This window comes from Pinus tabuliformis, chromosome 5_1, assembly GCF_031772625.1.
Source record: "Pinus tabuliformis cultivar Carrire ecotype Pingquan chromosome 5_1, CPIR1, whole genome shotgun sequence".
NCBI lineage: Eukaryota > Viridiplantae > Streptophyta > Pinopsida > Pinales > Pinaceae > Pinus > Pinus tabuliformis.
In genome coordinates this window covers 741995215-742020755 of record NC_142305.1, presented here as the reverse complement: position 1 = coordinate 742020755, position 25541 = coordinate 741995215, and the positions used below count along the sequence as shown (strand labels likewise).

The 25541-nt window shown below is 39.6% G+C and overlaps 1 protein-coding gene across 4 annotated transcripts in view; it reads right to left on the bottom strand.

Moving 5' to 3' along the window:
* Positions 1 to 11963: 11963 nt before the first annotated feature.
* ORC2 (origin recognition complex second largest subunit 2) overlaps positions 11964 to 25541 on the bottom strand; it is a 384272-nt gene continuing 370694 nt past the window's right edge. For all 4 annotated transcript variants that reach the window (XM_089432855.1, XM_089432856.1, XM_089432858.1 and 1 more), the window contains exons 7-8: positions 12421 to 12648; positions 11964 to 12323 (exon numbers count right to left, since the gene is read on the bottom strand). In XM_089432855.1, the coding sequence (XP_089288981.1) occupies positions 12124 to 12323; positions 12421 to 12648 (428 nt within the window). In that variant the 3' untranslated portion in view covers positions 11964 to 12123. The remainder of the gene's footprint in view (positions 12324 to 12420; positions 12649 to 25541) is intronic.

Genomic DNA, 25541 nt, shown 5'->3' with positions numbered 1-25541 from the left:
CCATCCTCAGGTCAAAACCCATCGCCACCCATCGATTTGCATATCGAAAGGCCGGTTGAGGACTTTGTAATTCGACCCCCAAAAGGGGCACTTCGACGCACAACGCACAATACATCTACACGTGCCGCCCAACACTACAATATCGTAGAGGATTTGGCGCAAGCACCGTCGGATATGTCAGCGCTCTAAGTATTACAAACATGCCCCAGCCAACGAAAAGCTTTGCTTTCGGCTATCGAAGGTATTGAACCTACGGATTCCATGCTTGCTATTTTCGACATGGACAAGTGTAAACCTCCCCTTTCCCACCAGCTTGCATTTCAGGTGCATATCACTTCGAAAGGTAAAGGTATACACAGATCTGTCATCGATGAAGGTGCTTCAACCTGTGTCATGTCGGCTTCATGTTGGCTTGCCCTGGGTTCTCCAACCCTATCCCCGTCGTCGAACTCCCTGAAAGCTTTCGACGGCCACACCTTTGTCCCAAAAGGATACTTAGTCAGTTTTCCCATCACTTTGGCTGGGAAAACCGTAACGGTGGACATACAAGTCATAGACGAAAAAATCAACTATAATCTCTTGCTGGGTCGCAGTTGGACATATGCCATGACGGTCGTCGTATCTACTGTCTTTCGCATCATCCAATTTCCATTGGATGGAAAGATTATCACAGTAGATCAGTTGTCTTTCTGCACCCCTGATTATTCACCATTACCAAGTGGCTTCGTACCCCTAGTAGGAGGTGGAACTGATAGTTACGTCAGTTTAGGTACCGGTCTATTGAAAGCTTCTTCCCTCATGGGTTGTTTCCCCCTTCAGCCGCCGCAGGTTTCACAGATGGTCAATATGCTTTCATCTATTCCTCATGAACAAACCGATCCATGGATCCTACCGGCTCCTTCAGACATTGACACATACGGAGAACAAATGCCGCTGTCACCAGCTGAATTGGCCTGCGAAGCCATTCAAATTGCATCTGAATCTCCAGTCACTTTGGTTTCGGCCAACGATACCACTGCCCCTCCCATAACCGCTCTTTCTTTTGATCCACTCAATCAAGTCCTACCGATGGACGAAGCTATTAGAGAGATCACGAGGTTAGAAGAGCGACCTTGGGAGGCTTCACACCATCATGTTTTGATATCTGATTCGGACATGATGCCTCTTCAAATCCTATCACCTGATGCACATGAAATCGCTTCCTCACCGTATACGACTATCCAACTTTTGGACTCGGAAGGAAACAGGGGCAATATTTCACAAACATTACTCCCTGATATTTTTGTCATGACAGGCATCGTGGAAAACATAGAGAGTGGAGCCAATCACAATCCTGAGGATATTGTGAGCTTCACCTACCCGTTTAGGGACTTCCGCGATGTTTCTCCTTGGTCTTATGAGGAAATGCATGGCATAGACTCTTCTAATGTCAAGCATTAGATCGAGAAATATCGAGTGTTCTTTTTATGGTATTTTTCTTTCTTGTTAATCAGAAAAATCCTCGAGTCTCCTTCAGGCTCGTTAAACTACCATGAAGAACAAGGTCGTGTTCTTTTTTTGGTATTTTTCTTGCTCGTTAATCCGAAAAACCTCGAGTCTTCTTCTTTGGGCTCATTAAACTACTACAAAGACGAATAGAGCACTTTTGAGATATTTTATTGCTCTTTAAAAAATATTAACATCTCCGAGTTTTCATTGTTGAGCTCGTTAAAAACTATCCAACCATGGATAGAGCACTTTTGCAGACATTTTATTGCTCTTTAAAAAACATAAACATTTTCGAGTTTTTGTAGTAGGGCTCATTAAACATATATACCGCAATCAACAGAGCCCTGTTAGGGATATTTTATCACTCTTTAAACAATATAAACATCCCTGAGTTTTCATCATTTGCACTCGTTAAATATATGCAACAATGGTCAGAGCACTTTTTGTGATATTTTATCGCTCTTTAAAAAAATAATAACCATATCCGTGTTTTTCATCATTTGCACTCGTTAAATATATGCAAACACTGCTCTAAGCACCTCTTTTTTGATCTTTTTCCAGCTCATAAACTAAAAAAGACCAATGGAGCATTCTTTTTAGGCACTTTTTTCTTGCTCTTTAAACTGAAAAAATCCCGAGCTGTGTCTTGTTGCTCGTTAAACATGCTAAAGATGACTCGAGCATTCTTTCAAGTACTTTTTATTGCACGTTAAAAAATGAAAATCCCGAATTTTTGTTACTGAGCTCGTTAAAGTGTCACAATAAAACACGCATTTAGTCCGTCGCCTCGTACTCGTAACAAAATGAGGTCAACATCTATTGAAAAAAGGTTTCTCTTTATCCGAGTTCAATAGATTAAAATACGGAAAAGTAACCGATCCGGGTATACTATTAACCTTTTGTCGCACCTGGTTAACAACTATGACAAAGGGACCACCATGGAGTCTCTCTTTACGATATTTTCAAACTCTCTAAAGATGAAAAGACCACCGAGTTGTCTAGTCTAGACTCTTTAAATACACAGACAAGATATAGAGTTGTTCCTTTTACGATACTTTTCAGACTCTTAAAAGATGAAAGAAACGATGAGTTTCCCTGTCTAGACTCATTAAACTAATCAGATAGGGCAAAGAGTCATTCTTTTTTGCGACCATTTTCAAACTCTTTAAAAACATGAAAAAATCGATGAGTTTACCCATATGGACTCATTAAAAAAATCAGACAGCGAAAGTGGTCAATACAACTGTATCTTGTATTCGAAAGCGTGGTTTGGCAGCGAACGATCCCTTGAACATGACACTCCCTCAGATAAACCTTCATTTTGATAGCCTCTCAATATGAACCCTACCAACCTATGAGTTTTTAGCCTATATACCCTGATGTAATTCCATCTCCATATCTTAAAACACTCTGTAGTGTTCATGAGTCTAGTGCTATCTAGTTAAAACCGTTGTCGTGCCTTCTATTGTTCAAGGGTCCCCATTTGTTTCCTCTATCAACCAATCCTACATATCCTTTCATCATGCCCTCCGTTGTTTAGACCCAAAAGCTCAAAAGATTCTTCAAAAAACCAAATCATTCTTGTCCGGTTTCGTGTCGACTGATGTAGGACACGTCATTGCCTACTTGTCGACAGGTTTCTTCCTGTCGACTTCAACACTCTATCTAGGAAGATAACCCATAAACACATTCAGTGCCTTGGTACTTGCAGACATTAGTGGCAGGTTACCTCGTGCTTGATCACGGTTTTTCATTATTGGCTCCTAGTTAAGCGATTCTACGAGTGTTCGACAACAAAAAATCTTTCACACTCGCTAGTTTGCACTGTGCATCTTGGAGAACATCACCATTATCGGTGGCCTTCCTCGCATCTGTTAACAGTCTCCATTATTGGCTGGTAATCAAATGATTTCGTGCATGTTTGACGTCAACACATATTATCACATGTACCGATCTACACTATTCAGCGAAGCGGGAATCAAGACCTTGTGTAGAGGCTTGCATCATTCAACCTTGTTTCCTCTCCCAAGTTGCGGATATTGCTCTTTGGAGACAGCTTTTTCAGGATGATCTATTATGACACTGGATCTGCCCTGTACCATATTGGCGGCCAGCATTGTTATATCTCAGATGAGAAAATTACTTTGACATAGCTACTGAGCATGGGAATGCCCGACTCAGGACATGATTTTAACAGTTTATATATATGTATCTATGTTGTATCAGGTTTCCCTTGCCGCTCGAAACTTCTCTCTCTCACTCTCTCTCTCCAAAGATTTTTGACAACAAATTACAGTGTTTTTTCATAAAGTATTTCAGCGATCGTCTCTGCCTCTGATCTCATACTTTAGGGGGCATCTGTAATAGGATAAATTGGCCTCCTCATCAACTCAGAGGTGAAAGACAAGACGATTGAAGCAATGACCACAATTGCAGGCCCAAAATCCACACTAACGCTCTCTATACACTGACAACCTGATTTATAAAGCTTGTTACCAAGCATAAAGGAGCGTTAGTCACCCTGCTAACTCATGTTGTTAGACCAGGGAGAGCCTTAGCGAACTTAAGTGATGTTCAAAAGGTCATGCCAACGAATCTACTCATAAATATCAAGATATTAAATCCCTATATTTGTGTAAGAAAAGCAAAGAAACTCCAAAAATCAAGATATTTGGAGAAATTCTATTATGAGAATGAAGGCAAATAGGAAAAAGCTTGTAAACAGGGCAAGTTCATGGTTTTTGCCTTAATGAACTCTAGATGGAGCTTGGCAGCCCTAATTCGATTGCTACATAAGCAATGAGAGGGCCATTGCAAAAAGGTCAGAGCATTTGGAAGGATAGCCCATAGAGCTATTGTGAACTGTCATATTCTTGAAGGAGCTAGCTGAAAGAAGGAGAGAGAGAGAGAGGAAGAACGGGTAAGGAAGGTTAATGCAACCGATTGTTGTAATCACTCTTCCATTCTAAATATAGAACTGCAGTTGTGTTCCCTACTCCAAAGTGTCGGTAATATTGTTCATTTATTTGTTCATTCTGATGCTTGTCGAGTTGAGTAGTTAAGTTATACATTAATACATATTTGTTACGGATTCTTACATTAGTTTTCACAAGTGTATGTTGTGATTGGTTTCCTTTGTCCTTTGTGTAGGAATTGTCTTGGAGCTGGCTTAGAAGGAGTTCTTGCCGCACGGAGATCCCCAAGTGAACCTATAAGGAACAAAAGGTAATCCTCTTTCCATACCCTATCAATTTATGTTTGATAGATGAACATGTGTGTAACTGGTAGCTTTTGCAGATAATCTTACAGTCTGTCGAAGATCCCGGGAAGACCTTTGAGGGTAGTTTCCATCCCGTGCATTTTACCCCATAGCACATGTCAATTGACACATCTTATCTATAGTACCAGAGGTCTGCTTATTATGGGGCCCTACCCGATGTGAGTCAGATGGTGACAAGGGTGCCTGAATTCAAGAAGAGCATGAAGGTACATGTCTGAGATGTACCGAAGGAAAATCTTACAAGGGGACCATTCCCCTCATGTAGCAAGTCCACAGGTTTGAAACAACCCAAGGGGTTTGAGATTCATGATCAGGGATCTCATGTATGCAGGTTGAAGAAAGCTCTCTATAATTTAGAGCTAACACCCCGAGCTTGATATGAGAGCATTGATAGCGGTCTGATGAAGCCGGGATTCACTAGGAGTGAAGCCGATCTAAACCATTGCTTGAAGGTTGTGGATGATAGAACTCTCATACTGGCACCTTCTCAGGATGGCCTCTTTCTGACAAGTGCATACCCTCTCATTTGCACAAGAGGGAGTTGGATTCTAAATTTGGAATGGTGAACTGCAAGCCCATGACTACCTCAATGGAGCTTAACTTTTAGAAGTTATGTGGTAGGAATGTCGCACCTGATTTGGGAAATGCATATGAGTTTCATAAACTCATTCTTGTATTGATGTTCTTGGTGAACTCTCGTCTGCATATATGTTTTGCAGTTAGAATGTTGAGCTCATATATGGTTGAGCCTCACTATATTGGTGCCAAGCATCTTCTGAGATATCTTCAGGTCACAATCTCTCATGGATTGAGATACACTGCCAAATATGTGAAGTTGTATGAATATTCAAATGTTGACTGGGCAGGCAGTGTGGAGGATCAAAGAGCACTTCTAAGTGCTGGTTCTCTTTGGGTTCTGCTTCGATATCCTGGATGAGCAAGGAGCAGAAGATGATTGCTTTGAGCACTGCTAAGACCGAATACATAGCTACGAGGATGACCTCGTGTGAAGCTGCCTTGTTAGGAATCTCTTCAATCAGCTATTTGTATGCATGATGGATACCACTGTGATCTTCTGTGTCAACTAGAGGGGGATTTGATTATTAAGGAATAATGTATTCTATGATTGCTCCAACATATAGACATTAGGTACCACTTTATCTGGGATATGGTACATCGATGAGCAAGAAGGATCCCATCACATTGGGACTGATGTGCAGGTCGCAGACATTCTGTCGAAGCCCCGAGGAAAGGTCAAATTTGCGACTTTCTAGAACGACTTAGAGTCGTTGAGAGACCCTCTTATGAGGGTCCTGTATAATGCATGATTAAGCTCTGGGAGCTCCGAGGGGCTTGGGGTACTTCTTGGAGCAACAAGCGACAATATGGTGACTCACCCTCCCCTAGTGGTGCACTGTGTACAGGGTGAATGGTTCAACCTTCCCCTGTGATACCCCGTGGCGACTTGTGGGCAAGATGAGTGGTTCTCCTGTTGAGGCATCCTACCCATGCAGTGTGGGACTCATGGGAAGTACCTCTCGTTTGGCCAATGAGCAGGGAAATGAGGATAGGGACCATAGTAGTACCGATGAACGCATTGTGTACTAGTAGTACCGATGAACGTATTGTGTATCTACCGTACTCCCTATGCTAGGATGACCGACATTGATTTGGGATAAATTGGAACTAACTTCAGGTCAGTACGAGTGGCATAGCTCACTCTCTCTTGGAACTGATATAGGATCAATATGAGTGGTTTGAGACACTCTCTCTTGATATTGATCTGGGATCAATGAAACCGACTTCGAGTCAGTATGAGTGGTTTGAGACACTCTTTTGATATTGATCTGGGATCAATGAAACTGACTTTGGGTCAGTAAGAGTGCTATAACTCACTCTCTTTTGGAACTGATCTGGTATCAGTAAGAGAGATATGACACACTCTCTTCATATGGGACTAACTTCAGGTCAGTAGAGAATGGTATGAGACATCCTCCATCAATACTTTTTCTTCACGGTTCAACAGAGTAGTGCAAGGCACTGATGGCAGAGATAGTATAGTCTGGCAAATGGATCAGCGGATGGAGTTCTCCCTAATTGAGAGGGAGTGTTAAAATTGGCAACTACGGCCAAACTCCATGTGGGCCATCCTATTTATGGCAGTTGATATTTTTCTTGGACTCCTCTCATTCAGAGGTGTAGGATTGATCTAAAGATCATCCGATTCCGATAAGTATTCATGGAGATATGAATTTATTTGTGTTATAGGACAATTCGTCAAGCTTGACTAGCAACTAAATTGCCCCCACTTGTGCTCCACATTTTGGTATAAATACAAGTGCCTTGTAAGTCATTTGCACACACAACTCCTGAGATTTCTTCTTCTCCACTTGTTTTGGGTTTTAGTGGAAAGAAGAATCTCTAAGGGATAAACGTTGTCTTAGAGGATGCCATAAACGCAGTCCTAGATGATGCCCTAGCAACTCTACGCATGACCTAAACCAAGGAAGACACAGTCAACCCTAATCCTATACGTTGTCAAGGAAGACATTGTCATATTGTGAAGACAACCCTAATCCTTTAGTGCAATGCAAGAGCTCCTTGGAGGATTACTTGGTCTAGGGAGCAAGGGCATTTTGTTTTGGGCCGCAGGACTAAGGCAACTTCAGCTTGGAAGAGGAGGCAACGTGGAGCCTTTTAGGCATTGGTCGAAGGGCAAAATTCTCTTGCATGGAGACCGAGTGGGAGAGGGCTAGACGCATGTCTGTTGGGCAACAATAGGAGGCAAGGAAACTTTGTTTTGGTTGGTTGTGGGTGACAAGAAGTCACTGTGGTAATTCGTAGGCCTTAACACCCCAAATCAGTGCATGCGTAGGACTGTTTAAGGGTATTAAAGTGCTCAGATCAACAACGTCGAGGCAAAGGATACTTGTGGAGGAAGCTGCAGCTATTTATGGGGCTATGTGGGTATGTTTTAGGACTGACGTGGGCCTTAGTGATGCCCTAACCAAAACACAATCATAACAACAATTGTACTCTTACAGTGCAGCATAGTGCACATAAGAACATCAATGAGTACATGTTGTATAGTGCAACATAGTGCACATAGGAGCAGCAATGCATAACATGATGGGCAGTGCAACATAGTGCACATAGGAGCAACAATGCATAGCATGATGTACATTGCATCATAGTGCACATAGGGATAGCAATGCATAGCATGATGTACAATGCAACATGGTGCACATAGTAGTAGTGATAGTGTAGCATGGTGTAGATCAGTGTTGTTGGACATTGGTGCAACAATGGGACAACATGGTAATGATAGACATATAGTAGCAGTAACAATGTATTGCATCACCAGGATGATGAGGCATTGCAACATGCATTTGGGTGCAACATAGTGCAATGAAGAGCTCAGCATAGTGCAGCAATAAAGTGATGGGTACAGTCATGATTAGTGAAGCATGATGAGATGCAGCATAGTGATGATGGGTGTAGCATGGTGCAACAAAGTGAAGTGCAGCATGATGATAAGGTGCAGCACAATGATAGGTACGGCATGGTGATTGAGTCACCTTGGAGAATCAGTTGAAGCAGCATGTCTTCAACTGAGTTCAGCGACCTCATGTATCATCTTCTTAGAGATGATCTATGCTCTTATTTAGATAAGTCAAAGTGTTGACTTCTGTTGTATATGTACCATCTCTCTCTCTTTTTGCTGAGCTATTGAAGAACATATAAGAAGAATTGATCAAGGGTTTCCCCACATTGGGGTTTGTCCCTAGCTAGCGCCACATCTTGTGTCCTCTTGTCTTGGCTTTTCTTCTGTGATTTATGCTCATGTTCTATCTGCAATTTACTATTATGCTGATGTGATTGCTAATCTGGAAAAGATATTGAGCTAACTGTGAAAATTTAAATAAATTGATCTAAGCATAGAACATACATAAACTTAACAATCTCCCCAAGCTAAACACCAAGGCTAATGGGAGAAAGACTGCCCTAGGCCATTCAACCCTAGTCAAATCAGCATGGCCCCATGAGTGAATGTATCATTCCCCCCTTGTCAAATCATTCCCCCCTATGCTAATGGGAGAAAGACTGCCCTAGGCCATTCAACCCTAGTCAAATCAGCATGGTCCCATGGGTGAATGTATCATTCCCCCCTTGTCAAATCAACATGATCCTGTGGGAGAATGTCTACTTGATGTTGTAAACTGCAAAAACATCAACAAGCTTATGTATGTACATCACCTTCAAGTCATTATTGTGTACAACATTGCCATTGGAGCATGACAATTGTATTCCAAAGCGGATGTCTCACTTGTGTGGCCAACAAAAGCTCCTACAAGTTGCCTTTAAGGGCTTAGGTCCACATAGTATTGTTGATCTCACTTACATCATATAAATAGAGGAAGGATACTCTTTCCACTTGTATCACTCTTCTGATGAGATGTGACAAAGCGAAGAGAGTGTGCACTTCCTCTCTCTCTCTCTTTGGACACCAGAGTTTCTTGGACTACCTATATTTTCTTGGAGCATCTTATAGTTCTACAATTAGGGTTTGTCCATTAGAGATTAGAGGACTTCTTGCCTTGGATATTGTATTGGAGAGATTCAAGTACTTCGATCTTTTTGGTTGAACTAAGGTTTGATAATTTACCCTAGTTGGTGCTTTTTGGATAGATGGAGTTTTTGTACTAGCCTTGGGAGAAGGCTATAGTACTTACTTTTACTTCATATTGAACTTATAGATAAAGTTTAAAACTATCCACATATTTTGTCATTTTCATATTTGAATTTTAGCTATATATGTTTTTTATGCTTTGTTATTAATAGTCATTTATGTCTTAATAATTGTACAAAAATAAAATGGCTAATTGGTATGTCACTAGACATCTAAGAAAGAATATAAGGAGCTGATTTTACTATTGTAAAAATACATTTTCAAATCTGATTATTTGCTAATAAGTTGTGCTCGGAGTAGAAATTTTATCTCTTTGAATTGGAGTTGTCTGAAGTGGAGATTTGTGATATTTTTATTGCCTTTTTATACTCTAATTTATAGCAGTCCTAAAGACTAAAAATTCTAAGACTAATATCCATGAAAACTTCTAGTAAGAAGATGCAATTTCAGTTATGCATTGAGCGTGCAAGTGCAAGAAATTTCCACACCAAATCTTACCCAGATTCTAAAATAGCCTCATCACAAGCTCAATAGAGAGAGACACACTAGTGCAATAGTGAAGTAGTGCAAAATCAGGAACAAGTACTATAGACAAAGTTAAGTGTTCCTGAGAGAGATGGCAATCACAAGAGAACATGTCAAAATTAAGTGCCATTAGACTAATACAACTGTCTTTCAAATTAAGGCTGCAATATGAGATTATACAAATAAAATCTTGAACTATGTATTTATACACGAGATGACCTTTGAAGGTTATGAGCCCACAAAACAAGGGCACACACCAGAAGAGGGTTATTAAGTCTACATATCAAGTTTGACTAGATTGGGCTTAACTATAGATAATAATGCAATAAACAATAAAGAAGACGACCTTCATCATAATTACGTTGATAGGTACTTATTTTGAAATAGGGCTTCCAAAATTTAATTTAATTTACTTATCAATAATTATTAGGTGGATAGTAGGGATTTAACCTCCAAAAAGTATTTAAGAATATTCTTAGTATTCACAATGCAAGGTTAAGATTTATCTTAGAAATGGTTATGCCCTTTATGTATTGTGAATTAAATTGATTAATTAAAATAGTGTCATATGAACACGAGTTATGGTTTTTTGAACATGTAGTACTAGTAAGCCATGATATTATAGCAAAACCTATTTATAAGTCAAGAATTTCCATGGTTAAAAATCTTGTTACATATTTTTTTAAATATAAATATATATTTAACTCATATCAATTCTTTTAATAATAATAATAATAATAATAAAATTATAATTTAATTATTTTTTATCATTTTTTTAATCTTAATAATATGAGATGAGATATACCATGAGAAATGTGGATATAGCTATCCACATTTCTCAGCAATTTAATTTATATAACTACACTCATATGTAATAATGATAAATAAGTCATATCCATATATATTAATAATTCAACAATTAAAATAGTGACAAAATACAGCCCAATACAATCAAATATGGCTGAGATACACGTGAAATATGGATGCAATACATCTATGATAATGTTAACTTATTAACCCTCCAAATTTGAGACTAAACAATGTACCATGTTCAAATGCATGGCTTAGTTCATATAATAATTAGGAAATGGTAGAACTGTGAAATATGAATGCAATACATCTATGATAATGTTAACTTATTAACCCTCCAAATTTGAGACTAAACAATGTACCATGTTCAAATGCATGGATTAGTTCATATAATAATTAGGAAATGGTAGAACTGTCGAACAATAGCATTCTTGATACTGTCCAAATATTCCAAATTCATATTCTATGCATAAATTTACATCCTACATCTCAACTGGGAGCACGCTGGGTGGCAAATGTGTTTACTTAGCAATTATGGGCATTTCATGTGCGTTACGTCACCTTGTGCAAAATTATTTCAATAATCTGACTGGAATGAGCTCCCTAATCGATGTGTCTCACATGCACCAGGAGTAATATGCATTTGGTCAGGATAATTTCCCTAAGGATATGCACTAATTCCAGCAGAACACTAGTATACTGGGACCACATTCACACGCTTCTCATTATGACTTTTGTTAGCAGGCTGCTAACACACATTATTTTCTAAAGCTTTGAAGTTAGATGACTATTGAGTTTTTCTACTACAAGATAAGCAGGATGTAACTTCATGCATTCCTGTTTTTATATTATTTGCTTTGTTTTCCCCTAAACGCTATTTGAGATCAGTATACCTCCTCATGCTCGAGGAAAACATGTCCATTTGTTATGCATTAACATTTTCATATACTGTATCTTTGAGTGCCGTTCTATCTTAACAATAAAAAGCATGGTGTTGCATGCCTGTTTTTATATTATTTGCTTTGTTTTCCCCTACACGCTATTTGAGATCAGTATACCTCCTCATGTCTGAGGAAAACATGTCCATTTGGTATGCATTAACATTTTCATATACTGAATATCTTTGAGTGCCCTTCTATCTTAACAATAAAAAGCACGGTGTTTGAAAAATTAGAGTCTAAGAAAATTTTGTTTCACTTTCATTTCCTCTCTCCATAAAATATCAGCTAGAAAAACGTTCAAAGAAAAAGGAATCATCTTTCAAGAGATATAAACTTACATATGTATAAATAAAAAATAACATCAGAAACGGATCATCTTCTACGGATTCTTATATATTGATATCTTGCAGGAGCTTAGCAAGTGCCTCTGACGGAAAGGGAATATACAGGTAATCCTGACCGTCGGGTCCCCTTCTAGTACGCACTAGTTCATGGTCTTTAAATTCAGTTAAATGAGAACTAAGAGTTACTTGACTACTAACCAAAAATCGTTCCCTGCATAAGGTATATAAGCGTTGAACAGGCAATCCTGCAACAACGAAGGAACCCATCTAAGCAACAAGTCTATAACAAAAAACTATTCATAGATTTCTCAATATCGAACCATAACTAGTGAAATAGGGTACCTTGTTCCTCAGTATGGGCAAGTTGATAATCAGCAAGTATCCTAAAGACGCTCTGTGCATTGGGGGTCAAACTCTGTAAAACAATTGCTGCAGTCCTCGCATTTTGCACAGCTCCTGTGCTTGCAAGAATCAAAGGCAAGAAAGTCCCTTCGATAGTATATGGTGCATATGTTGGGGTGTGATACCACCACCAGTTGAATTGTGCTCTGGCCATTTGCTTATCCCATACTAAATTTGAATATAATATATCAGAATCACAATTCTGGTGCAGTAAATAAAAATAAATCTATTTTCATATAGAAAATATATCCACTGTTGCCAATTAAAAATTTAAAAAACAAAACTAATAATGAATCGTAAGAGCAGATTCAACCTGTAACAAGGTTTTTCAAGTGCAATGTTGAAGTTCAAAAATTTTAATCCATCACTATGAATCTATTTAAGAGCTATGATTCTCATTTAACAATAGAAGAAAGCAAAAGATCTATTTGAAATAATGGGCAATCAAAATAGCCCACAAAGTCTCCGTCACATGAAAATTCAAGCTTCCTTGCAGAATCAACTAGATTAGTAGTTCACATAGCAATCATCCAGAATCATTTACTTTTATTAACAGTTGACAGTATAGCGATTAAAATTGTTATAGCATAGCTATGGCATAAGACAATTAATATCAGAATTCAAACAGCAAAAGGCATCTTTAAGACATTAACGCACAACCTAATAAAAGAATGAACAGACCTTTTCACCAGAATGAGAAACTAAAATAAACAAATAAATTTATTGTACTATGGCTTCCTCATTTATAGCTGCTCTGCCTCAATAAATATGCAGCCATATGGTTAAATGACATTTATGATAGGCGCTGCCGTGGAATTATAATAGCAGCCACCATTCATTAACGATTGGGCTGACATTAAGACGAAAGCATAGAGACCAACATAAAATAGAGATGAAATGACAATCATTTCCATCGTTGAAACATGACATTCTCTCATGACAAACGTACACATTCTTGATTGCAGAAGTTTCAGACTTATATAATTACAATAGGGAGTCTGATAATTTGGATTTTCTAGCATACTTCCACGCCAATGTTCTCGTGATTCAACTATACTATATTTCTACAAGAGCTATTGAACGTAGACCATGTACAAATAATGAACAATATAAATGAAAAAGTGAAAAATAAAAAAACAATTTAGAAAGGGGAAAAGGTTTTGTAAGTTTGTGACCCTAAACCTAAATGTTAACATAGTTTATAAAGTAATGAAAATATCATTGTTATCAAACATTTTGTGAAATAATGCAAGAAAATGTCATTGTTATCACACATTTAATGGAAAGATACAAGAAACTGGCCAGCTAAGTTTCCTTGAAATCCTGTCAAAAACCAAAATCATCAATTTCTCTTGAATATTTGATATTGGTTTACAATAAGCTGTGTTCTAGCTTTTTAGAGTCCTTGAAATTGTCATGTAACTATGTTCCAAATTGTATTTATAATTGTTTTTTCACGAATTATATTCTTCACCTCCTAGTACTTCACCAAAGATTATTGTACTACCATTTGTTATTATTGAAAATTTAAGTTTCATATGTTGGCACTTGGCTTTCAGTTGCTAGATATCAGGGGATGGACTGGAAACTCTTCAATACCATCTTAAACTCCATCTGAATGGATTCAAAATAAGAGCATGTATAGAATATTTCCAAGTTCCATGCAATGTTCCAAACTTAAATAATATTCATATGCAAAGAAAAAATGATTTACAGCACAAAAATTTTAAACAATCAGCATGCTCATAAAAACTCTGGATTTAAGAACCAGCTGAGCCATTTTATTAATCAATGGAGCAAGTACAATAGTTTGGAGGAATGCACCTGGGCTTGCCTCAATGGCAAGCATGACAAAACCCAGGTGATAATACAATGATCTCAAATGCTGGAAATGGTTGTTCCTCTAATGCTCTGCTGTTAATTTTAGGTATGTTCTATGCTTAGAGCAATTTATTTCAATTTTCATAGTTAGCTCAAATATCTTTTCCAGATTAGCAATCACATCAGCATTAAAGTAAACTGTAGATAGAACATAAACATAAATCGCAAAAGACAAGCCAAGAGAAGAGGACACAAGATGTGGCGCTAGCCAAGGACAAACTCCAATGTGGGGAAACCCTTGATCAATTCTTCTTATATGTTCTTCAATAGTTCAGCACAGAGAGGGAGAGAGATAATACATTTACAACTGAAGTCAACACTTAGACTTTCTAGATAAGAGAATAGATCATCTCTACATGAGATCAGCTGAAGACATGCTGCTTCAACTGATTCTCTAAGGTGACTCTTTCACCTATCATTGTGTTGCATCTCGTCATCATGCTGCACCTCACTGTGCTGCACCATGCTACACCCATTATCACATTGCTAGATCTCATGACCATGCTGTACACATCATATTGTTGCACCTTATGCTGCCACTGCTGTCCCATGTACCATATTATTGTCCCACTGTTAGTGACATTGCCATTCCATGTTTTCCATACTGTTGTCCCATTTGCTTGTTCCATAAAGCTTCATTGTTGTCCCCAGTACCATTGCTGCATTTTGTTGCACCATGTACTAGTTGTCCCATTTGGACATGTTGTACCTTGCTACTCCATGCACTAGCTGTCCCATCTAGACATGTTGTACCTTGCTGCTCCATGCACTATTTGTCCCATCTAGACATGTTGTACCTTGCTGCTCCATGTACTTGTTGTCCACGTATTGCATCATGTACAGCTGTACTGTTGTCCAACTGTAACACCTATAACACACATAGATTTCCACGCTGTCACCTACAACACATATAGGATCCTTCTTATGTGGGTAGGTCTCCTTTTCTAGCCGTGTATAGGTCTCCTCAATTGCTATGAATCTGGCCTCTCTTTACTGCAGACTTAGGCCTCCTCTAACTGCGGATTTAGGCCTCCTTTATAGCCCTCCTTTAACTACGGATTTAGGCCTTCTTTAACTGCAGCCAGACCTCTACCTTAACTGCTGCTAGAGCTCTCCTCCATTTGCGGTTGAGTCTCCTTTCCACCTGCAACTAGGGCTTTTATCATGACTGCGACTAGGGCTTGTTTGTGGCTAAAATTAGATCTACGGCTAGGGCTAGGTCTCTTCTTTAGGACAGCAGCTTAGGTCTCTTCTAGACCAACGTTGAGGGCAATTTAGAACTTCTCCTTGCTACACTATAGTAGTCTCCTCCATGAATGTGTTAAGGCTAATTAGGGCTTCTTCATTAGGGCAGTGTTATCCCTTAGTATCTCTCCTCGTACTAAAACCCAAAGACAAGTAGAGAGGAAGAGATTCCAAGTGAGTGTGTCCAAATGACTTTCAAGGCACCTCTATTTATACTAAAACGTTGAGCACATGTGGGGTTTATTTGGTTGCTGGCCGACATGTCGAATTGTCCCATAACACAAATAAATTCATATCTCCATGAATACTTATTGGAATCGGATGATCTTTAGATCAATCCTACACCTCTTGATGAGAGGGATCCAAGAAAAATATCAGCTGCCATTATAAGATGACCCATATGGAGTTTGGCCCTAGTTGCCAATTTTAACATCTACGCTGCCTAAAAAACTTCACTGTTGCCTGAAAAGGGACTGCAAGAAACTCCTCCGCCGGTGCTCAAAAAATGATGAAACTTCAGCCACAAACTCCTTGGCCAAAACCCACAAAAACCCAAAATTGGTTTGGCCTGACTTGGACTTCCCAAAATCGAACCCCAAAGGCACTATTCAATCCCCTGTAATTCTATAGTGTCTACTGCAAAGATACGGCTTAAAACCCCACCTTCGTTGCCCAGAAAATTATGAAATTTTACATTTGGGATCCTTGACAAAAGCCCAGAAAGGATTTTGGTTGATTTAGACTTCTGAAATTCGACCCCCTTGGAGCCCAACCTTAGTTGCAACTACAAAACTTGACCTGCTGGAAACTGCCTGTAAATCCTCCCAGAAATGCTATCCAACCCCTGACTTCCTGGGTGAGATCTTGGTCTAAGACACTTGCTCCTAAGCTCCACGAAAATCCGCTGAGTGGCCTCTGCGTTGTCCCCTAGCCCAACAATTTGAACAACTAGAATGTTGGTTCTGTTGGCTGTAAAACTCAGCAAGAATGCTGGTCTATTGCTGCTATCTCATGCTCTCTAACTCTCTGACAAACAATCTGATCTCTGTTGGCCTCTATCTCCCTCTACGTATTCTCTAGCTGCCCAAAAATACGCACTACCTGCTCTGCGCTGGTTGGTGGTGTTATGTCACTACCCCAGAACTCCTGAAATCCTTGTAGAACTGTCTCTCTAAGGCAGGCATGGATGGTCCCCCAAAGTAGAGGTTGAATCTCCCACTTCCGATATTTGTGGCTAAACAACCGGTTGACTCAAGTAAACAGCAGAGTGAACAGTCAAGTGATTTTGTTTGCCAGATGTATGAATGAATACCAAAATGAGAGTTGCTCCCTCCTTATAACTCCTTCGGCCTCCCTTGCCTCATGTGGGCCCCTCCATCCACCTATTCGACTTTCCCTCTAATCTATTCGAATGGATCAAATCGAATTCCCATGTGGGTGGCCTCCACATTCCACTAGCAACCAAATTCAGTTGAATTGCCTCATAAGTCCCTATGTCAAAAATGATGGGTTCTCTTCATTAGCCAAAATTGTGCAAAATTGTGTAGCAACACCCTGTTACAAATGTGTTTGAGAAGGGACATGACATTCCAACAGCTTAATTATAAGTAATTCAGCCATCAACGAGATATATATAAGCTTACAGATAAATCATGGATGATTAGCTATATACATCTGTAATTGATCCGTAAACTACCATAGATATTCCACTGCACAGTTCGTCACAACAAATCTAATAATATTATAGTAAAAATATGAGATTCTACTCTATTATAGTTTTATTTAATTTCTAGATCCGTAAAATTAATTGTAATTAGTGCATACATGTAAAAGTAAATCAAGCAGAAAAGTAGAGAACGACAAAATAAGTTCACACACACATAATACACAAGATATGCGCTCTGGGAAACCCTTTCGAGAGAAAACCCAGCTAGAAGGTGAGGCCGCTTCGCTGCAGGTACAAAAAAATAATGTTTGTGGCCCACGGGCTGCTACAGTGCACATATCCTCTCTGTGTGCTCTACCTCTTATCTCTCCTGGCTATCTTTGCTCAACTATGGAACAAAATGCTCTCGAAAGAATGGAATGCCTCTTCCTCTTAGTGGTCCAGTTATAACACAACTTGATAGCCTACTAGTGATTAAGTTTGACTATATGAACTCCTAACTAGAGTTACAAAATAGACTATTCTAGAGCCTTTTACATCACAAACACGTGGCTAGCCCTTTTTCCATGAATAATGGGGTTGACGCAGCATCTTCTTGAACTATAGGTGTGAAAATAGGAAGGTCAACTTCTAAGTGGCATAACTTTTGCATATAGACTCCGATTAACGTGATTCTTGCGTCATTAGAAAGCTCTCTGTGTGTAGAATAGCATGAAAAGGTGCAGCTCTTATGTGGCAAAGTTTTACACCCAAAATACGTCATTTGATGCTTCAAAACGCTCCCGAAAGGTTTCCGACCCCGTTTTGCCAAACTGGGTCCTACCAATAAAAACTGTCCCATGAGTTGATTCCTCCATTTTTCCCACTCCAAATGCATCGAGATAGATGACAAACAATATAATGATCCAATTTGGATCACACCTCCCCATTTTGGGAGGTTTTTGGTCCCCAAAAGCTTTTATTGAATGAGGTGAATAAATTTTTCCTCCACCTTCTCTCTGGTGTACCATTTAGCTTTGCTTGGAGGTTGTCCCTTCAACCCAATCTGCCAAAGGTCTTGTTGCCCTTGTCTTGTAGTTTTGGACCTCTTTTGCAAAACTGTATCTTCTGCCCATTTTGCCTGAGCGTCTGGTGCCAAATCCTCCACAGAAGGTAGGACTTGTTCCTCTTCCTAATCTAGCATGGAAGGCTTATAGAGTTTCAAATTATCTACATTTACAACTGAGTAAATGCTCATATATGGTGGTAAGTTGAGTCGATAGGCGTTATCACCCACCTTTTCCATTATCTCAAAGGGACCATACCTTAGAGCCTTGATTTTCTTACCAGGCCCCTCCAGCCTCTCCTTTTTCAACTGTAGCCATACTCTGTTTCCCACCTTGAATGATTTCTCTATTCTGTGTTGATCATGCCTAGCCTTATACTTGACCTGCGACTTCTGCAATGTTTCCTGTACCTGTAGCTGGATCTACTTGATCTTCTCTATAAAATTTTCAGCCCTCAAAGCATCCCTTGTAAGGTATTCCTTCATTCCTCCTTGCTGCCCATATGCAATATACAAAACAAGTTTCAAATGGGGACTTTCCTATAGAAGTGTGGACTGTTTTTTTATAAGAATGTTCTATATATACCAGATTTCCATCCCAAGTCTTCGGATGCTTTTAGTTGTAACCCCTCAGAAGTTGCACCAAAAGTCCTATTGACTACTTCTGTCTACCCATCTGTCTGTGGATGGAATGTTGTAGATCTCTTCAACTTCGTATCCATCTTCTCCCACAATGTAGTCCAAAATGCACTAAGAATTCTTGTATCTCTGTCTGAAATGATGCTCCTTCGTATTCCAAAGTGTACCCAAACTTGTCTAAAGAACAAGTTTGTTGCTTCTTGTCCACTGATGGTCTTCTTACAGGGCATCAAAATACACATCTTGCTAAACCTGTCAACTACCACGAACAGGTAGTCATGTCCCTTCCTTGTTGTCTGTAAACCTCCCACAAAGTCCATAGAAATGCTTTCCCAAGGACGAGTAGGTACAAGTAAGGGATGATACAGACCCTGATTCCTATTGCTAGGCTCGCTGGTACAACAAAGCATGCATCCTCTTATGAACCTAGCTACTTGTTCTTGCATCTTGGGCCAATACACATACCTTTGCAAGTTGGCCATGGTCTTCCCTACACTAAAGTGACTTGCAACCTTGGAGGTGTGAGCCTCTCTAATCAGTGGCAAACGCTCACCTTTAGGAACACATAACTTATCTAGCCTGTAAAGTAACCCATCCTAGAGATGGTAGTCAACGGTGTTGTCGCCATCATGCACATGACTCTGACTCTACAACTGTTGATATACCTCCTTGAAGTCCTCATCTTCTGAATATGCCTCTCTGTATGCATCATGGGTGAATGGCTCCATGTGCATAAGAGTCCCCAAAGCTGTAATATTTGATGTGGGTGGCCTTGAAAGCATATCGGCCAACTTGTTTTTGTTTCCCTTCTTATACTTGATCACCAAATGAAATTGTTGTAAAAACCCCATCCACTTGTAGTGCCTGGTCTGTTGTAGCTTATTCTGGGCCTGTAGGTACTGTAACAACTGGTGATCTGTGTGGATTATTGTCTCCTTTCCCATCAGATAGTGCTTCCACTTCTTCACAGCTTGCACCATGGCATAGAGCTCCTTATTGTAGGTAGGGTAGTTAAGAACTGCCCCATGAAATACTTCAAAATGGAAGCAAATGAGCCTTCCTCCTTGCATCCAGACAACTCCCATAGCATACCCACTAGCATCTATCTCCACTTCAAAGGGTTGCTGCAAGTTTGTAATGTCAGAACCAGTCTTCTTCGTTAACTCATCGAAAGCCTTTTGTTGCCCTTTTCCCCACTGGAAACTCATGCCACTTGTTGTTATGGAGTGGAACAATGTTGCTACCGCTGAAAACGAGGCTATGAATTTCCTCAGGTACCGTGTTACTCCAATGAAACTCCTAACCTCAGTAACATTAGTAGGCACTAGCCATTTCATGATGCCCTCCATCTTGGAAGGATCTATCTTCAATTCTCCTCCACCAATCACATATCCCAAAAACACCAAGGACTGCTGTGCAAACCTGCACTTCTTGAGATTTTCCAGCAGTTGGTGCTTCTTCAATGCTTCCAACACCTACGTCAAATGTGAAATATGATCCTCACAGGGAGCACTATATACCAGTATATCATCCAAATAGACAATAACAAATGAATCTATAAAAGGGCGCAGTACATCATTCATTAATCTCATAAATGTAGCTGGTGCATTACATAGGCCAAAAGGCATAACTAACCACTCATACAAACCTTGCCTGGTTTTAAAGGCAGTCTTCCATGTATCTTCTTCTTTGACTCGAGCCTGGTGATATCCAAACTTCAAGTCCAACTTGATGAAATACTTTGTTTGCTGCAACTAATCTAGCAGATCGTCTATCTTGGACAGGGGGTATCTGTTCTTGAGCGTGATTTTATTCAATGCCCTGTAATCTATACACATCCGCCAAGTCCCATTCTTCTTTGGCACAATGATGATGGGTGATCCACATGGTGATGTACTCGGTCGAATGACGCCATGTTCCAACAGTTGCTGCAACTGTTTCTTCACCTCACTTGCTTCTATAACATACTGCCTGTACAACCCAATATTTGGCAATTGGGAGTTTGGCAATAGTTGGATCTCGTGCTCCACTTATCTATTAGGGGGTAACCCTTTAGGCTCTTGGAACACGTCCTTGTATGCCTTTAACAAATCCTCCAATTGTTGTTTTTGTTTATTAGTACACTTGTCTAGGGATGCCTTGCCTCTTATTGACTCCTCTATAGACTGATTTTCCCTTAAAAGCAATAAAACATACTTCTTGTTGGAACTGATCAATTTTTTGGCTTAGTTGGCACTTACCAGTGAAATTTTTGACTTGCCTTCGTGCGCGTTGATGATGAACGATTGTCCATCCTTGATGAATTGGTACTCGTTAGCTCTCCTCATGAATATTGCATCATGCATGTACATGTATGGACTCCCAAACACGACTCCACATACATCAAGGGGAACCACATCCAGATCTACTTCATCAATAAAATCAGCACTGATAGCAAATCTAATTTTACACTCATTTGTTACCTTCAGCGCTACATCCTTATGTACCCGTCCCAGTGGATATGGATTTGGATGATCACGAACTTCTAGCCCCAACTTCTTGACTAGATCTGCTGCAATGAGATTTGTCTACGATCCTAAGTCAAACAGAGCATCAATCTTCGTCTTCTTGACCTGTATCTTTACATGGAAGAGTTTGGTCATTTCTTTCTCTTCCTGTTGTTGAAGGCTACTTAGATTCACCTCCTTCTGCACTGACGTACAGACGATCTTCTCATCCACGTCTGAGCTGCTTTCAACTTGGTTGCTTGAATCAATGGCCATGAGATTCTTCTTCTTATTATCCTTCTTCTTGTTCTTTGGTTTTAGCTCTAGATGCAACTTCCAGCACTTCTCCTCTGTATGGCCATCAAATGGTGTAGTGGTTGCTAGGATCTTTGCACTAGTGTGTTGTGGCTGCCATCTTTTTATCTTTCCCCCTTTTAGCTTCTTCTTCCCCTCCTTAGAAGCGTCTTGTTGCTCCCTTTGCTTCGATCCACTTGATTGCGCTCTTTTCAGGCCTGTGTTTTCTAGATATTGTGCTTGTACACAAGCCTCGTTCAACGTTTTGGGCTTGAACAGCATCACTTGCTCACGCAGATGGTGGTGCAGACCCTCCAAATACTTGAGGAGTACATCTGGGTTCTTTGGAGAGATACCCAACATTATAACCATCTTTCTGAATTTTGTGGTGTACTCCTGCACACTTTGGCCTAGCTTTTTCCTGAAGTAATGCCATCGGATCCATTGGTCTTCCACGTACCCAATGGGATAAAACTATGACTTAATGAGGGTTTTGAAATCCTCCCACTTAGTCACTGGAGGTTCTCCCTCCAACCTCAAGGTTTCCGTGTGGCTCTCCCACCAAGTCAGTGCATGGCCCTCCAATTTTAGCCGCGCGAATGAGATCTTCTGCCCTTCCTCAATCTGATGGACACTGAAATAAACTTCCAGTTGTTGCAACCAGTGGTTTAGCTTTAGAGTGTCAATCTCGTCATGGTATGGCTTGATATCGACTTTTGTTTCCACTTTAAACAGGGATTGGTTCACGGTACTCGAACTAGGTTGACCTTTTATGGGTTCTTTCTTCAGCTGGTTATCTGTGTCTTCCCGATCTCCCAATTGCCCTTCTGATTTGTCCTATGTATTTGAACCCCCTTCTTCTCCAAATATCCCCAACTTATTGCTTAGAGCTGCCATGAGGAGGTTTACATTGTGGTTTATATCCGTGACTTGTTCCTCGAGCTGCGAAAAACTCACCTCTACAGGATCACAAGGTTCATTTACAGATTCGTCGCCCATGATTAGGGTTTACGATTTTCAACCTCGTTGATCTAGTTCCCTGCAATCTCCACAAAATACCCAAAAAACCCTGCTCTGATACCAAATGATCCATAAACTATTGTGGATATTCCACTGGACAGTTCGTCACAACATATCTGATAATATTATATTAAAAGTATGAGATTCTACTATTATATTAAAACTATGAGATTCTACACTACTACAGTTTTATTTAATTTCCAGATCTGTAAAATTAACTGTAATTAGTGCGTGCATGTGAAAGTAAATCAAGAAGAAAAGTAGAGAACTACAAAATAAGATCACACACACATAATACACAAGATATGCTCTTTGGTAAACCCTTTCGAGAGAAAACTCAGCGGGAATGTGAGGTCGCTTCGCTCTCTTTCTCTGTCTGGAAATATGGGTACAGATACAAAGAAGTAATGTCTGTGGCACATGCGCTGCTGTAGTGCACAAATCCTCTATGCGTGCTCTACGTCCTATCTCTCCTGGCTATCTTTTCTCAACTATGGAACAAAATGTTCTCGAAAGAATCGAGTGTCTCTTCCTCCTAGTGGCCCAGTTATAACACAACCCAATAGCCTACTAGTGGTTAAGTTCGACTACATGAACTCCTAACTAGAGTTACAAAATAGACTATTCTAGAGTCTTTTATATCACAAACACATGGCTAGCCCCTTTTCCATGAATAATGGGGCTGACGCAGCATCCTCTCGAACTATAGGTGTGAAAACAAGAAGGTCAACTTCTGAGTGGCATAACATTTGCATACAGACTTCGATTGACGCAATTCTTGCACAGTTGAAAAGCTTTATGTGTGTAGAATAGCATGCAAAAGTGTTGCACCTGAGCGGCAAAGTTTAACCCCCCAAAAAACATCGTTTGATGCCTCAAAACGCTCTCGGAAAGTTTCCAACCCCATTTTGCCAAACTGGGTCCCACTAGTAAAAACGGTCCCGTGAGCTGATTCCTCCACTTTTTCCACTCCAAATGCATCAAGATGGATGACAGACAATATAATGATCCAATTCGGATCAATAATCAAAGCAACAACCATTTCATTAATTGGATGTAGACAAAACGTTTGTGTATACATAGAGGATATGGATTTATATGTATCCAAGTGTGGGAAGAAGGTCACAAACACTACAAAACTGGTCCCAATCTCTGAATCTCACAAACTTTGCAAGCATGTACTATAATTCTTTCAAGGAAACATTTGCCTTATTTGTGGGATGGAATTTTCTTATGCCCACAAACTATATAGTGTCTCTGGAGTGGACCATGCCACCTCACTTATGACTAACTTGAGCTCTACAAGCCAAATGGCAACAAAGAGCACCGTCACACAAATGTAGGTCTAAGCTTGAACAGGTGTAATGGTATAGCTAAGGGCAGGAACTACAAGCTAAAGGTGATTCAATGAGAACAAAGACATAGATGCTAATAATTTGACCAGCGCTCCAATAGTTGGCTATCAAATGTACAAGTGTGACAAACAAGCAACAATAAGGGGTCTGTTCATGACGGATGGAAAAAATCTTTTCAACCATCAAATGAAGGTAGATTAGGCATACAAGGTATGATGTCAGAGCTCCACAGAAAAAGGAGTGCAACCTTGATTACTGTCGAATCCAAGTAGTAAGTTAAGAACACATGGAGCACAAGAAGAATTTTTGGGTTATGATTGTGTCAAAGGATGCACAACTAAACTTCCTCATCAAATCTAGAGAAATCAATGAATAATGTGGTGTCAAAGATCTCACCTCCAAACTAGAAATTTCTACACTTAATATGGATCTTGCTATACTACCTCTGTTCTTTATGCAAAACTAAACTGCGTCATGCACAACATGTATCTGACCATGAGGGACCCTCTCAAAACTTCATATTTCAAATTCCATTGTCATATTGTTGACTTGAATATTTCATTAGGACAAACATCTCCATCATGGACCTCTACAAAGTAAAACTTGGTACTTTCTCTTAATTATCCATTCAAATAACCCCCTTTCAAGAGTATAGTTAAGGAGGCATTTAATTATCAATTCAAATAAACCCAACAATGATAGATAAAACATGGCACAGACTAGGCATTGACATTTTATTTGTTCTACTAGGAAAGACATGAATTATCCACTTCAATATTTTTGGTGCACATTACAACCATTCATACTCTAAGTGGCTTAAATATTTCTATCAATTTTCTTTAACCTACTAACTCATTGCAATTCCCTAGCAGATATTTATCGCCATGCATATCGAATCACAGTTCCTTACACTATCAATCTTGTCTCTATGTTGTTTAAAACTCCTTTTGTCTTGAATCACCAATCTTCTTTGATTAGTAAAATTTTAAATTCCTAGAGAGGAAACCCATGAAATCCCCAAACAAATCCCAAAAAGGAACCTCAATCATAGATTTTCTCTTGATGCACTAGAGATTGAGCATTGTTCTCACAAGATACATCAGACATCTTATCACTGTGCTCCTCCATGTTCTCAACCATAGGTCTCATCCCATCAAGTGATGGGTGTTTGTAGTCAAAATCTTGTAAAAAATCCAAAAGAATCTCACTATCATACCTCAACCAATGATCACCACTTGATCGAAACTATCCTAATTCTCCCTAACAGACATTTGGGCTTCTTCAAATCCAAACCTAGCGGTCAAGCATGATCTAGAGGTGTATAATTTTGGAAGACACACCCATTCTAAACAAGCATAACACCATATAAAGGCATTCGACCTAATCCACAAAGGCACCATTCGACCTCACATAAGAAAGACGGTTCTTGG